General features: G+C 41.7%; 1 protein-coding gene across 2 annotated transcripts in view; it reads right to left on the bottom strand.

Annotated features, from left to right (window-relative positions):
- Nucleotides 1-8064: 8064 nt before the first annotated feature.
- The window catches only part of LOC125751086 (neuronal migration protein doublecortin-like), a 42924-nt gene continuing 36234 nt past the window's right edge, over nt 8065-14754 (bottom strand). Inside the window, exons 5-9 of one of the 2 annotated variants that reach the window (XM_049029606.1) lie at nt 14693-14746; nt 14009-14101; nt 11141-11238; nt 10542-10634; nt 8065-8541 (exon numbers count right to left, since the gene is read on the bottom strand). In XM_049029606.1, coding sequence (XP_048885563.1) covers nt 10578-10634; nt 11141-11238; nt 14009-14101; nt 14693-14746 — 302 coding nt within the window. In that variant the 3' untranslated portion in view covers nt 8065-8541; nt 10542-10577. Of the gene's footprint in view, nt 10635-11140; nt 11239-14008; nt 14102-14692; nt 14747-14754 lie in introns of both variants that reach the window. The other variant, XM_049029605.1, reaches the window with a different exon arrangement.

Genomic DNA, 14754 nt, shown 5'->3' with positions numbered 1-14754 from the left:
TGATCAGATGCTTGCTGGTTCAAGTCCCATGGTTAGCAGAGTGATTGTACCATTGGGCCCTTGGGCAAGACCTCCAGTGTTCCAGGGACTGGCTATCTCTGCTATCTCAACTATACATCACTTTGAATAAAAGCTTCTGCTAAATATATACAGTAAATGTAATTCTTGAGGCCTGTTAATTAGAATAAGTGTTTGGATAAAGGGTGCTGCACAATCTGAGTGATTACCAAGGACAGACTGATCTGTCTGCTCTGCCATAGGATAGGAAACCACAGTTTAGCATGCTTTAGTAGCATATTTCCATCTTTCCAACAGCTTGTAGTATTATCCTAAGGCCCCAAATTAGGGTTAGGGTTAGCAAACTGAGGCTAGGTTTAGGGTTAGGAAAAGTATGGCATCTTCAGGCATCCTCAGTACTCCTGATCTGTCACTGTACCCAGTACCCAGCTGTATAAATGAATAAAAAAATCAAAACTGAATCTGTTTAGGCCTCTGAATATAATAAGAACATTAAAATAATTACCATAAAGCAGAAACAAGTAAAGTATTTTTTCTTCAAACATGTTCCCCATATGTGATTTTGCAAATGTGACTGTGAAGCCAAGGCTTGCTAGTAATCACTTCTCTCATCCATCAGGCACTTGCTTGTAATTAAGCTCATTTACTCTTTATTTTCTATTTTTATTATCCTGTGAGCTGGAGTTGTACACTAATTAATCCAAAAATATTCTACAGTAAATGTGCTACAAACAACATCATTTAACAATGTCCTAAACATACCCACATACGTTCTCCTGGGGTGGGGTGTGGCTGATGTCCTGAAGGTTGTGGGTTCAAATCCAATAGCTAGCAGTCTACCCTGCTCTCTGACTGGCTCTTGTCTACCACTTTGAACATAAGCGTTTCCTAAATAAATGTAACAAAACTCCTTTAGGTCAATGAGCCATTACACAAATGTCTTGTTCCATATATTTAGTATCAGTTTTACTGCTACAAAACTAGCAAATCACACAGATTCAGCTCCCTGTATCAGGGGTTTCTTACAAAGAAGCAAACACCCTTTCTTATATAGAGGCAGGGATTTTTTTCTTGTCTGCACTGGTCTCCAAAAAGATGGAATCACTTTGCAGTCAGAAAAGGGCAAAAAAATACCTGAATGTAGACAAAGTACAGAAAATCTCCCCAAAGTCAAAGAACACAACTCCAGGTGATTGCTGGGTAAGGAAGGGAAGTTCCCATCACAAATGAGTAAGAACACTTAATCGTTTCGTTAGAAAGGAGCCATATGTGATGTTATTTAACAACATTCCACAAAACATTTTTTTTTCTTTGTGTTGCAAAACAAAGGGAAATTAGATGCCTTGATCTAAGCTTCTGCCACTGCACATCTAAGGGAGTAACCGGAAATGGTAGCAAGTTGAGTTACACCAACATTATTGCCTTCAGCACTAATAGGAGTCTGGAATGTTTGCCCTGCACTAGTAATGCACTGTAGACCATGAACTTTGGCTCATACCAAAGGCATCTGGACGAGATACATGGATTCATAAGCCATGAAGAAGTCGGATGGGCCGGAAAATGAGGACGACCTTTGCTTGTTTATCTCGGAATTCAACATATATTATATTTGTTTGCCATTTTCACTCATGATTAGCTGTAACTCCAATGGTCGTTTGAAAAATGTGTTAAAACATTTACAAACCAAGAAACAAGATGGCAAATGGAGTATATTAAAAAATAATAAGGTATTAGTAAGTGGATGTGTAGCTATAGTGAAAGGACTGTCCTGTAATTCACTGATTTTAGTGTGCACCAGGCCATCTTGTTTTTAGCACTCTTCTCTGGAGGACTCATTGTACTGTACAAAGATTCCATTTGCCCCCCCCCCCCCCCCCCACATCCTCTTTGCCCAGAGCATCTCTGTGTCAGACATTCCAAGCAATAGAACTGAAGGTTCAATTATCATCATCATCATCATCATCATCATCATCATCATCAGTAAGTCCATATTACCCCCACGTTATCATTGTTTCCAGTCCCCTGTGGGAATCCTTAACCCCCCCCCCCCCCAAATTCCCAAAGCCCCTCTTTCCCCCTCCCCCGGTCTTGACTCCCATCCCTTGGCTTACAGGAGCCTCCCAAACATCATGCCCTGTGGGTTTGTGGTGGGTTCATGTCCTTCCTTTCTATCTGCCCCATATTTCCGACATTTCCTCTGGATCTTGCCCCCACCCCCCCACTACACTCCCTCCTAAGACTGCTGTGTAGGACCAGTCAGATGGGAAGGCCTCATTCCCAGTTCCAAGCATCTTGTCACAGCTTGCCACCACTGGGAGCTTCCTGGGAACAGACTCCTCTGCTGGCCTGAAGCTGGGGCCCTTAAAAGGTCAGATGGTGCATGAGAAAGGGAATGGCAGTGCAGTGCAGTGCAGTGCAGTGCAGTGTCACTGTCACATCAGGGCGAACCGCAGCAGGCATAGAGAGCCACCAATACTAAAAGCGAAATAAATGTCACACATTTTTACATTCGAAACCATTTATTTCACAGTCCAAAACGTTGTTTCGTGCAGTTCTGAAACCATCTACTATTGCAAATATGTTTTGTCGGTGCTTTTACTTATTAAAAAACTTTTATGCACAAAGCGCCCTATAGTCTTACAGCCCTTTGACTCTAGTCTGTTTGAGATTTTTGACATTTTACAATTGCAGTTTTTGAATAAACTTAAATCCTTTCAAACTACAGCTATTATATATGACGCTAAGTAATTCAACTTCATTGTAGATTTTAATTATCATTGGGTTATTTCCATGATGTCAATGAGTGCAAAGTTATGTGCGACAACTTATTCGCAATCTTGTGATTTTTTATAATGCATTATGTCAGCTGAAGTAATTCAGGTTAGAAAACCCATGTGAAGAGGGACCCTGATCACTCTCCACAACCACACCCCCTTAACCAGTCACTCTCACTAGAATTCTGACAGCTGATATGTACTCTGGTCTGGTCTGGAACTGGATTCTCCTTTGCAAGAAAATGTTGAATTACGTCCAGTTACCAAGCCCTGATCACCTTGAGAGTGTCTGCATGTCTCTCTTTTCCCTCCCCAGGATAGACTATCCAGCTTATCGACCCAAGCATACGTCCCCTACTTTGACTCTCGTTTAGTGTTTCCTGCTTGCTCCGTGTTTGCATCCCATGTCCCTGATCTGTCCCATGACACCTCAATGAACACTACAACAGCAACTGCTATTTTTGACCGGCTCTCTTAGTCATTCTAGTTCGGTTCTTTCAGCCCCATGCAATGAAAAAAACGAAGCAAAATAGCTTAATATCAAATGCTTCTAAAAGATGATACCACCATGCCGGCCTAATTGAGTATTTCAAAATCAATATTACAATATGCAGTGCTGCAGTACATTCTCTTTTCTTTCTTTCTCTCTACACTTACAGAATTTGATACTAGTCAATTTCCTGTCTCTTCTGGTTCTTTTATGCAAAAGATTTTGCCCCTTCGAACTGTGGAGGAGGTTTTCACTCATGCGCATTAATTTGAGCTAATAGTCAGTCAATCTTAAACTTTTGCCCCAAGATTTATGGCCAAAATAATCATTAAATTTCCACTCAATCACCCATAAAACATTGGGGGTGGGGGTTCAATAAAGAGTTTAAGAAAGAAAGGATATCCGTTGGTGTATGACAACAGGAAGAATTATGATATGTGTTAAAATGTTAACTGTGTCTTTGAAATTTCCCTGAACCACACCATCTAAAGACTTATCAGTCATGTTTGTGAACAGGCCCTTGAAGGAACGCGGCGTCAGGGGATGTTTGATCTCACAGCTCACAAATGATTCATCAGAGTCTTTGTTTGGATAGAGAAAAGGCATGCACCCATTTGGCTCTTACGTTTAATGGCATTACCCATCAGGCATTTCTTCAGGCTGCAGCTGGCTGTTACCTGGAAAGGCCAGGTGGTGCCATTTTTTATCTAAATGAGTGCCATCGATTAAATGCTGCTAGGAGATCGGGAAAAGTCTCCAGCGCATTAGCCACAGCACTATAAAGGCTTTTCATTCAAAGCATTTAAAACACTTGACCAGAAAGCTTATATGCTGTGAGCTGTATAGGTGAAAAAGCAGGGAGAGGTCTGTATGGGAAGTTGTATTTCTGTGAGAGGGGAGTGTAAGAGTGTCACGGATGCTTTTATTCTCTGTTTTATTCTTTATTTTATGCGATGTGTTGCTGGAAGGGTTTTCGGAGACCCATAAAATTATCTGTTGGGTCTATGCCTTCGAGTGACACCCTCATGCGTATATAAAGGATATAACACCTATTCAAAAGGCTGAATTTTGGCAACAGGAGCACTGCAGCAATAATGTTGGTGCAGTTGGATTCAGGGCCTTGCTCAGGGACTGACGGTGATATGATTACTCTGCTGACCATGAGATTCAATCCAATGACCTTCTGGCACAGATTCTACAAACTACAGAGCCACATACCACCCCAACTTTGGGATCACTGCTAGGCCACCTATGGAAATGATTATTGTTTTTCAACAGTGATGTTTGTTTTACTAAAATATATATCAATAGCCCCAACAGGAAATGTGTGTTATCATCAACATTTACCACTATTACTAAAACGTAGCATTTAGTTAATAAAGTGAGGAGAGTTTAAGGATTTAACTTTGAAAGAAACAGCTCATTTACTGTGTAATTAAGTGGCAAAATGGCTGCTTTGTAATTTTGTAGACATGCCAGAATGAATTTCAATGCTATGTGTAAAAACTCATCATTTGGAAGTGCATGTATTTATGCCGTCCAGTAATTTTAGTGCACTCCTAATCACACAAATACTCAAGTCAATCTTTTTCTGTGGTGTCGCTTATTTTCGAGTGTTGCGGCAGCATCGATATTGCGCTGATTTGGTCATGATCTTTGCAGCAGTCTGAAAGGATGTTTTCCAGCAGTGTGTCTCTCTTCCAGCAGGTGGCAGCATCGCATTGGTCTACTTATCACCTGCAGTCCTGGGTGAAAACTGTCCTTCACGTTGCCACACTGAAAAGGGAAGTACTTGGCAACATACGCAGCGCTTCCTTGGCAGTCTTTGATCGGCATTTGTGTAGTCGGGAAAAACACAGGACAAAGAAGCTCTTTGAAACGAAAAACCAAAGGCTGGGTCCAGTCAAAATGAAGACAAATCTGCCAGACAACCATCTGAAGTTAAACACACGAGATTGAAATGTGTGGGAGCTCCGCATCCATAACATTTTGCTAAAGTAATTAACACTGGTCATTTTTCCACAGTCACAATATGCCCCAATGTTCCAAAATGTTTATGATGATGAATTTTTCCGTCCAAGGATCCAGCAATGAATGTGTAACATTTTCAAACACTTTCAGAGTAGCAGGCCTAACATACAGCTGGCTGCTATTTATGAGCATAAAAACAAATCTAAAACATTAGCAATAATTTTCCATATTTTAATGTTGTTGATGGTATGCATAATAATAAAAAGCAAATTAATAATACATCTTACCTAGCAATAACAAACCTTATTACACCATATTACTGGCTCTATTGATGTAGCACACAATTATTAAGTGTTAATAAATGAAAGTTAAATTACAATTGTTAATAGTTTACTCTGAGCTCAAGTTTTCATGAGATGCTGTTTTATACACCTTGTTTCAGTTTGTTTAGTAAGCAAGGATAACACTTGTTTTACGTGCATGATCTTAACAAATAATTTTGTTTCAGGATTAGCTGATGATAACTATTAGTTTATAGAATCATTAAACTGGCAGATGAAACATTATTAATAAGCAGGTTGCTTGGTACAAACATAAACAGTTATTTTAACACAAACTTCGGAAGTTAAATGCTAAAATCACTACAGTGACACGTTATAAACTTTATGCGTCACGCTCTGTGCGGTGTCCTGGTATCCTGTTAGGATGTGATTGCCCTTCCCTTTACAAGATACCCTCAGAATGAATGTAGCCCCAAACAGGTAAGTGGTTAATAAAAACCGATTATTCATTTCAGTGCATCATAGGTCAGCTGTTCAAATCCGGGTGTGAGGACTCTTCAGCCAATCAGTCCTCTAATTAGTAATCTAATTAGGGAGGTGCAGCAAAAACAAAATACTTAATGGCCCTTTCTGGACGAGACTGGCCATTTCTGTTCTTGAAGGACCTTTTGATGGTCAGATGCAAGTCATGCATCAAGCCTGAACGGGGAAAGCGTAAACACTGTAGCTGGACCCTAAGCAGGGCGAGACCGACTTAGGCACACAATCAAGGAACAGGTGAAATTAACCAGAATGACTCTTCCTAGATATGTGACACTCCCTCTTGGAACAGCAAGACGCTACTGCAATGTTTCCTACAGTGTGGACCTGACTGCTTTCACCACTGTGAATATCTTGCCACTATCTTAACGGAAGAAAAGCTGTTAAATTGAAATTCCTAAAAAATGCTGAATAGAGTCCCTCTAATGCTGTTAAAAAAAAAAAAAACAGCACATCGCCTTTCCCAGGCAAAGTTTTCTGTGCTGCATGTGATTCCCCCAGAGAAATTAAAGACAGAGTGCTAGTGTGTTCCTGCTTTCGTGCGGGAAATAGTGTGTGTGTGTGTGGAGATTATGTTTCTATTACATTGTGGGGACCTGTCACTTTGACATTGTGGGGAACATTTTTCAGGTCCCCACAAAGACCGGTGAATGCAGTCTAAAGACTGAAAATGGCAAATGTCTGGTAATGTTTGCTTACTTATGGTTAAGGTTAGGGCTGGGTAGGGGTTAAGGTCGTCATGTTGGAATTAGAGTTTACCCCATAGAAATGAATGGAGAGTCCCCACAAAGATATAGTTACCAACCTGTGTGTATGTGTGTGTGTGTGTGTGTGTGTGTGTTGGGCAGGGTGTCAGTTATTCTCAAGATACACATGCACTGCTGGAAAAGAAAATGCCAAGCTGCAATGATAAGCTGAATACGCCACCTGTTTGCGCAAGTATATAAAAAATAGGACCAATGAACCTTATTAGTAGAGTCTGCCAAATGCACAGCCCTTTCCTTTGGGAGCTTGAGGAACATAATGCCTACAGGAGAACAGATATGCTTTCAGGTAATTTATCTTTCACGCATTCAGTGCTAAACAGGGCAAGCCCCATGCTAATAGCATTCAGGCACTAATAATTCCGCAGAAATTCTTCTTTCACACTGAGGACATTGAACGAGACATCAGAAGCCATGACAATGGGAACCATATTGTGCTGCGGTTCCACTTTTTATTGCAGCGAATTTGGATTATGGTGAAATATAGACGACGGCGCCTGTAGCGGGGATGATTTGTTATAAGACGTTTGGCACAACCACTGGGGTAATTGCGGTTCAAGGAATTATAAAGTTTTGGTTTTTACTCTTCTCACAATAGTTCACTATTCAAGGCATGACTTCGTTGACCTGGTTTGGAATCAATGAACAGCTTAATGGAGTGCAAGGTTTCTGCGAGAGTTTCAGAAAGGATCACACATTATGCCGTTAAACTGGTGGGGTGTTTGGTCTTATCAGATTCTTGCTCCCCACTGAGGTCCTTTGAGGATGTACCGTAACATGAGTTCGGAGACAGAGAGATAAATCTGTCACACGCCTGGATTTTCTGTTTTAGGCAAAAAGCACGATCCTCACAAAGGTGCGGCTTACTGCTAAAGCTCATGTCTCAGGTTCTCAGATATGATTTCTTGCGATAAATCAGATTTAAGCTCTGCGCTGAAGCTGAACTGGATGCGACATGAAGAAAACTGCAGGTTCTAACCTGAGTTTCTATATCCACTTCAAGCATCTCATTATGTCTTAAAATAAGATCTTTTTTCATATCTCATTCCTGTTTTTGTTGATCCAATAGGTACTTCAGAGAAATCAAGGCTACTTTACAGAATATTTCGATGTCCAGGATTCTTCCCAAGAAGAAAGGTTAAATTTTAAAACATAACCATATAAACCACTTAAAGCAAAGAAACACAGGAGGCGGAGCTTCCAAACTGATGGAAAGTGGAATGAAACTTCTTTAATTGCCAGGGTATTCGGTAAATACATTGAACACTTTAAAAACACTTTAACAAGCCACTGCGACATAGCAAAGACCATTAAAGAGGATAATCTTAGGTGACCCTTCAGTATCATTCTGCCAGAATCGTATTTAGTTAAAAAAAAAAAAGAAGACAAAAAAAAAGAAAATAAAAAATGAGACAAATAAAATACCAAGAAAACACAACAATAAGAACCATCGCTTTTGATTGTGGGACGAAGCGTCATGTGACCCTCCAGCGATGTTAATGCCAGAATCAGTCACGTAGAAAGTAGTTACAGGTAGTTCGTTAAAAACACGGATGGGATCCTGCTTCTGGTGGCTGTAGGAGCCGAAGATATTAAAGGCACCTTTGGAGGCGAGGTAGCACCACCTTCCGTATCGCAGGGTTGCAGAGGCTCGGCAGAAGGTGGCGCACGTTTCCAATGTAAAACTGTACAAAAAGTTGCACCTACGAAACGTCCATTTGTTAAAACTACCCTGCTGTTAAAAGGTACAGTAAAATGTGCGGACCTCACAGTGCAGTCTGTGAACAGTACGATTCATTTGTTGCTTTTGTCCGTAAGATTTTGCCTGGGTAAACGAGACTTGATCTCCCTGGGTAAATCACGAGGGTATTCCAGGTGTAGCATCTGGCAGTTAGTGCAGCTGATGCATTTGGGTCCCACAGAATGATTATTGCAAACTGAGCAGTTTTTTAAACAAAACAGTGATGCTTCCATAACCAATTGCCTGACTAAATGTGATTTTTTTCTCTTTTATGAATTTTGCTGCATTATTACATACTTCCCGGTAAAATGTATACAGTTCATGCTTGTTAAACTGAGCTGCCAATCTTGAATTATAGCACAGAACTATGACTCAAACTGAACCGAAAACTCTAAATATCATATATAAATTAAGAATTTATGTTAGTTACCCATTTTAATTAATTTGCTATGTATGATAAACTGCCGCCTTCCAGGGCAATCTACTAACATTTTGTCATGCTTAATGCATATATCAACTGTGTATGGCACGTAAATTTTATATATTTTTTTTAGTCTATTTTATATGAGAAGTTGTTTTTTTAAAGCGCGAAATGTGGTGCTGTGCACATGCCTCTTGTATTTTGCTATGAGAGGCACGAGATTTCTGTTTGTCCTCCAAAACACGCAAGATACTTCACAACAAACATGCCTTCTCTAAAGCCTCTGGATTTGAAGAGACTGAGAAACTACTTATGCGTGCATGGGAGCCCCTACCACAGCACCGGTGCATGTGTGACGCAGAATAATCTGGTCAAAGACGCAAGAAAGTGCTAAAAAAATGAATTTGGCTTCTAACAAGTGTGCTTAAAATACTGGCTGCTCAGTTTTGTTTCATGTGGCTTTCAAAACATTGACATTGAATGCTTAGTTCCTCTCTCCTGTTCCAAGCTCCATTCCAACATGCTTCCAAGTATCTGAAGGTCTCAGTATTACCCTGAATGAAACACTCATCAGAGTTTTCCTTACACAAAAATGTTCTGAGGGCAGAACGAATGATGATTGGATAAGAGGGATAACCAATAAGATTGTTGAGGAGGTGGGTCCAAGCCACTAGAGGAGGCAGGACCAACCAATCAGTTGGTCCCGCTTCCTCTAGTTGCTTGGGCCCACCTCCTCTACAATCTGATTGGTTATTTCTCTAAATCAGTAATTCTTTGTTCTGCCCTCAGAACATTTTATTTTAAGTAAAACTCCCACAAGCAAATGAAACATTATTCCAACAGGAGCGAGTGCTTTGAGTGTTTAAACCTTCAGAAAGCACCCTGAATTCGAAAAGAAGCAAATCAGCCACCTGCTACCTCATTGCTTTTTTTTTTTTTTTAAAAAAAAAAAAACATCATTAATGAGTAGTCAGAAAAAAAGTTATTTTAATGCAACTGGACTTGTAATCAAAGGGCTCTGAAGTCAGGTCCTTGAAGTGAAAAATGTGCGTAACAGCTAAAAGCTTAAAGGATTCTTATTTTAAAAAGGACTCATGTGTAAGCAACCGTAGCCACTTTGGATTAAAAAAAAGATCTGCTAGCTAGCTCAGTGATATAAAGTAACATGTGAAAAGTTAAATACAGAATTGGAGAGAGAAGAAACTTTTATATTTTCACTGATCTTGTCCTCCTGATATATGCTAAATATCAGTGCCCTTTCAAGAGAAGGAAAAGCAACGAGTGGACAGCAACGTTGTGTGCTAATGCCTACATATGTTAAGCATATGCCCAGCATATACCCTTCAAACTTCACAGGAAAACCAATTGAACACCAAGAGTAGCGATGTGGGGGTGGACCGCCGTACTGAAAGCGTCTAGCCGGCAGGGCTGGTGAGGATGGACAGTTTTAGTGCACGGGATGGAGGAATCTCCCAACCCTTGCTTGTTGGGTGGGAAGTGGGGGGGGGGGGGGTCTGGGATGTGGTGAGCACCATAGATACCTCTGCTTGGCTGGCCGGGTTGTCAACAGTGAGGGTCTACATGGAGTCTCCCATGGAGTCAGAGTCATCCAGAGAGAGGGGCAGGTATAGGTCCTGTCACACCAAAGGAAGGACGAGCAGGATGAGTCAAACCCACCGTGAGTCTTACTGTATCAGCATCGCTGGCACTGCATTCCTGGGTGGCTATAATATTTGGGAAGGAACTAATCTGCAACTCAAACACCAGGCACGTGTTTTGTGTGTGTGTGGGGGTGGGGTGGGGGGGGCACGAGGTTTGAATGAACCATGGCTATAATTATTATATATATTGGTATGGACATGTCAAATGTGCTTACAATGTCCTCCCCAATATATATTATCATTACAGCCTTGTTCCCCTCAATGTAGACTCCATGGCTATGGCCTTGGAATGAATATCTGAAAGTGCCCCTCCAATGATTTACAACCCCCCCCCCCCCCTTTGAGCACCTGCCCCTCGAAAGGTCTCTGCACAGCACCGTCAATGACAATAATAAAAGACAGTCCTAACATGCTGTATCCCTATCCAGACACGTAACTGGCCATTCAGTGCTGAGGAGTGTGTAGCCTGAGTTGTGTACCTTGTGCTTGCGGAGGTTGCCAGGGCTGGTGGGCGTGGAGATGGGGGACTGCTTGGAGATAGGAGTGGAGATCTGACTGCTGGAGCCGGTCCCGCAGGCTACGGAAACACAGGAGGGACAGGGGCGGACAATGAGCTGCGTTAAGCTATGGCCTGGCACCTCTGCGCCCTCCCAGAAGGCCGGCCAGCCCTGGCCCCGCCCTTCATTTATAGGAGGACGGCCTGGTTCTGAGTCTGAATGCCACTTCCTCATGGCTGGAAGATGAAGCAGCATTGCTGCATGCACGGGGACCGGTTGCTAGGATACCACCAGAGACTGTTTACATCAGACGGTGGCGTGATGTGTGAAGGACAGGCTTCGGATAAGTGATGCCTCTGTGTACCGCACCGACAAGGTATAGTATAACTTAAACGAAGCATGCATCTGTTTATAGATTTTATGAAATGGTTCTGATATTTAGCCTCTCTCCAAAACTGTATTAGAATAAAATTAATTCACTTGCAAAAGAAATTCCTTTACATCTTTAAAATCATTATAAAAAATAATGAGATGAATGATATACAGTACGCAGTTTTTATCATGTGACCCTGGGTGTCCCTGTACGATAGAACACCCTTTTTCCGTGTACAGACACCGTCGTATACGTTGGATTTAATAATTTTTTTTAAAAATGGCATTAAAAAAATCAGATACAAACCTGGAGCAGTGAAATCTCTGGAGATCATTCAAGCATTCAAATATTTGATATGCCTTGAAATATGCACAACTTTGAAATGTATGGAGGTTTATAGCAAGAAAAAAAAAAACGGAAAGAAGAGTAAATAAGAGAACGCAATAATTGTAAAATATGATTCTTTATTGTGAAAAGAAATCAACAATAAAAGTAAATGTAAATCAACAGAACCAGCAAAACAATAGTAATGAGAAGAGTAAATCTGAAATCACCGCAGGGCAATTTAAGTCTGAAAGTTTCCAATTACTTAACAGAATAAACTTGCATAGCAGCTTAGGGTAGTGATGGGAGATCTGAGACCCCAGAACCCAGTGAGAGTGTGATTACAGCATGCTGGTACTGACTGCCTGGTCTCACCCATTTCAAGGCAATAAAGTCGCCAGACAGGATCGCGTTAAACAGCCTGGGACTGAGGGCTCACCCAACTGCACCAGCTTTCAAAGCCTCATTTGTCTCATCTCTGGGATTTGAGACCTGAACGAAAAGGAGGGCTGTCACTAGTGGCTCCTCCACAAGGTGCTTAAAGAAGGAACTTCACCTAAGTCGCTCTCTGGGAAAATTAATTTTGTAAATTGAGTATTATTGTCCGGTAAATTGCCGTCCACGTAAGCTACCTTGGATGAGAGCATCCACCAAGAAGAGAATCAGCATATGTGTCGAACAGGCACAGCTATACTGAAATCCACCAACCTCCGGCGCATGGGGATTGATTTTAATCTTAAGTGAAGCAAAAATCACAGAGAGTCCTAGTATATTTTGCTCATACAGGAAACAGAGGAGACCTTTCACCGCCTGTTCAACCTCTGAGGTCAGAGGCGCACTGGGTTTAAATATTACTATCCTTTTGAAGGCAGACGGACATCCGCAGTAAGTTCTACCTGTATGCTGCATGCTTTTCAGGTGCAAGCATATACTGATCAGGAATGAGGATGTTACTGTTGGTGTGAAGAGGGCAAAATGCAGGGCTGAGTTTGAACTGTGGAAGCAGGATTGCAGCTTCTACTGGATACTGAAACGCAGAAGAAACATCAGTGTGGTTTTGTCTACTTCGGCAATTTAAATGGTCTGTAAATGTTTGTATTCTCAGAGGGTCCATTTAGCTGTGTGAGAATCTTAGGCATCTTGGGCCCAGCTTGAGAAGATGCCCGTCACTATGAAAAATATGAGGAGTGTCTTCATTGAGTTCTGGTCCCTTGTTCGTCTCGTCTAACAGCTGCTGAGGCTGATCCTCATGCCCTCAAAACACTATTGTCATTTGTGTCCCGCGTGTCGGAACAATGTAGCAGGTGCAACTTAATCATCAAAGTGAATATCTGAGCAGAGTCCTTATCGGATCCTCGGCGTGCGCTGGAGCTCAAAGCGGGTCACTATTGGTGCATTCGTGATTTGGTGCTTAGCTCTCACGCTTGACCGCACGCGCACCTAATGCTCGCAGTGGAAGTCTGGAAACGAAACAGGAGGTGGGATAAAGAGTGTCTCAAGATGTACCAAAAAAACGTATGCTAAAGTATGCTATGCACAATAAATAATCTCAGAATTTCAGGAATTCACGTGTTCCTCTTGGATTTCCGACATATTGACAGTAGCCATGCCTCACCTTGCGTATATATCCTGTACCGGAAATCACGATTCACGCTTACGTACGCATGCACCCGTCCCTGAACGCTAACAGTACGCATGTAATGTCATACCAATCACATAAGCAGACCTACCTAAGTGTGTCAAGTAAATTAATGGAATTTATAATACAGCTATGCCACTAGTAGTACAATTTTGTGCCTGTAGGGAGCTCTGGACGGCCCTCTCCATTGAAAGGATGTTGCTGGAAATGGTTTGTTGGATTTACATATAAGCATATAACATGAAACCACACCCATAAAGCCCAATCCACAGGGCACGGGGGGGGGAGAAACAAGGTTAATACAGAATGCGTAAAAATGGCAGTAACATAAAACTACAAGAAAATCAGCTGGAAAGCGTGATATTGCTCAAAAAATGGACATGGCTGAGAAATGTTTATCTAGTTCCAGGTCTAACAGGAAATCTGTATTTTTATGTACGGGTGAATGAACAGGAAGGGATCCGTTTTCTGGCGGCACATGGAGCATGAGTATATCAGTTATTAAGTGTCTCACTGGATTCGGCGGGGGACTTGGTGCGACGGGTGGGGCCTGGGCTCTTGGTCTTCTGTGCGCTGCTTTTAGGGATGGACTTCATGGCTCGGCACTCTGTGAAGGCAAACGCAGACACAGAAGCGTGCTTCTGTTAGCCCATTGAGAGCACTTTGCTGTTATTAATACATGCCATTCATAGTTTATAAGTATTTCTTCTATTAATGCTTTATATAGCTTTAGGAAACTGTTAACCATTTAGTTCTGCTAAAGCCGACCTTTCATTGAGCTTACCAAGTCTGCATCTACTGTATCCAGGGGTGCCGCTACAGATTTTCCACCCATAAAAGCATATCATATTGGGCCCCCAACCCGTTATTTTCCAAATATTTTATGGCCCCTAACAATCAGGGGCCCTTGGAATCGTCTTAACTTTCCCCCATCTTTAAGGCATCCATGACTATATCTATCACTAATTAGCACTTCCGTTGTTTTGCACTATGCCATCTGGCAAGTTATTGTGCAACATTGATTCTTGAAACATGTGGTTGTATTACTTCAGAATTGATTTTGTTTCTCTGTTATACATACAGGCAATAAAGTCATGTAGAATCAAACAAACCTGCAAACACACACAAACACAAACGCACACCAGCACAATCAGGCACACTGACGCATAGACTTCACAGCTTGCTGAATGCAACCAACCTTGATTAAAACTCCCATGCGCTGATTTGGATTTGGCTCCAGGTGGAAAGTGTGCTGCAAGG

The sequence above is a fragment of the Brienomyrus brachyistius genome, chromosome 10 (genome assembly GCF_023856365.1).
Source record: "Brienomyrus brachyistius isolate T26 chromosome 10, BBRACH_0.4, whole genome shotgun sequence".
In the NCBI taxonomy this organism is placed as follows: domain Eukaryota; kingdom Metazoa; phylum Chordata; class Actinopteri; order Osteoglossiformes; family Mormyridae; genus Brienomyrus; species Brienomyrus brachyistius.
This window is presented reverse-complemented; position numbering and strand designations above follow the sequence as displayed.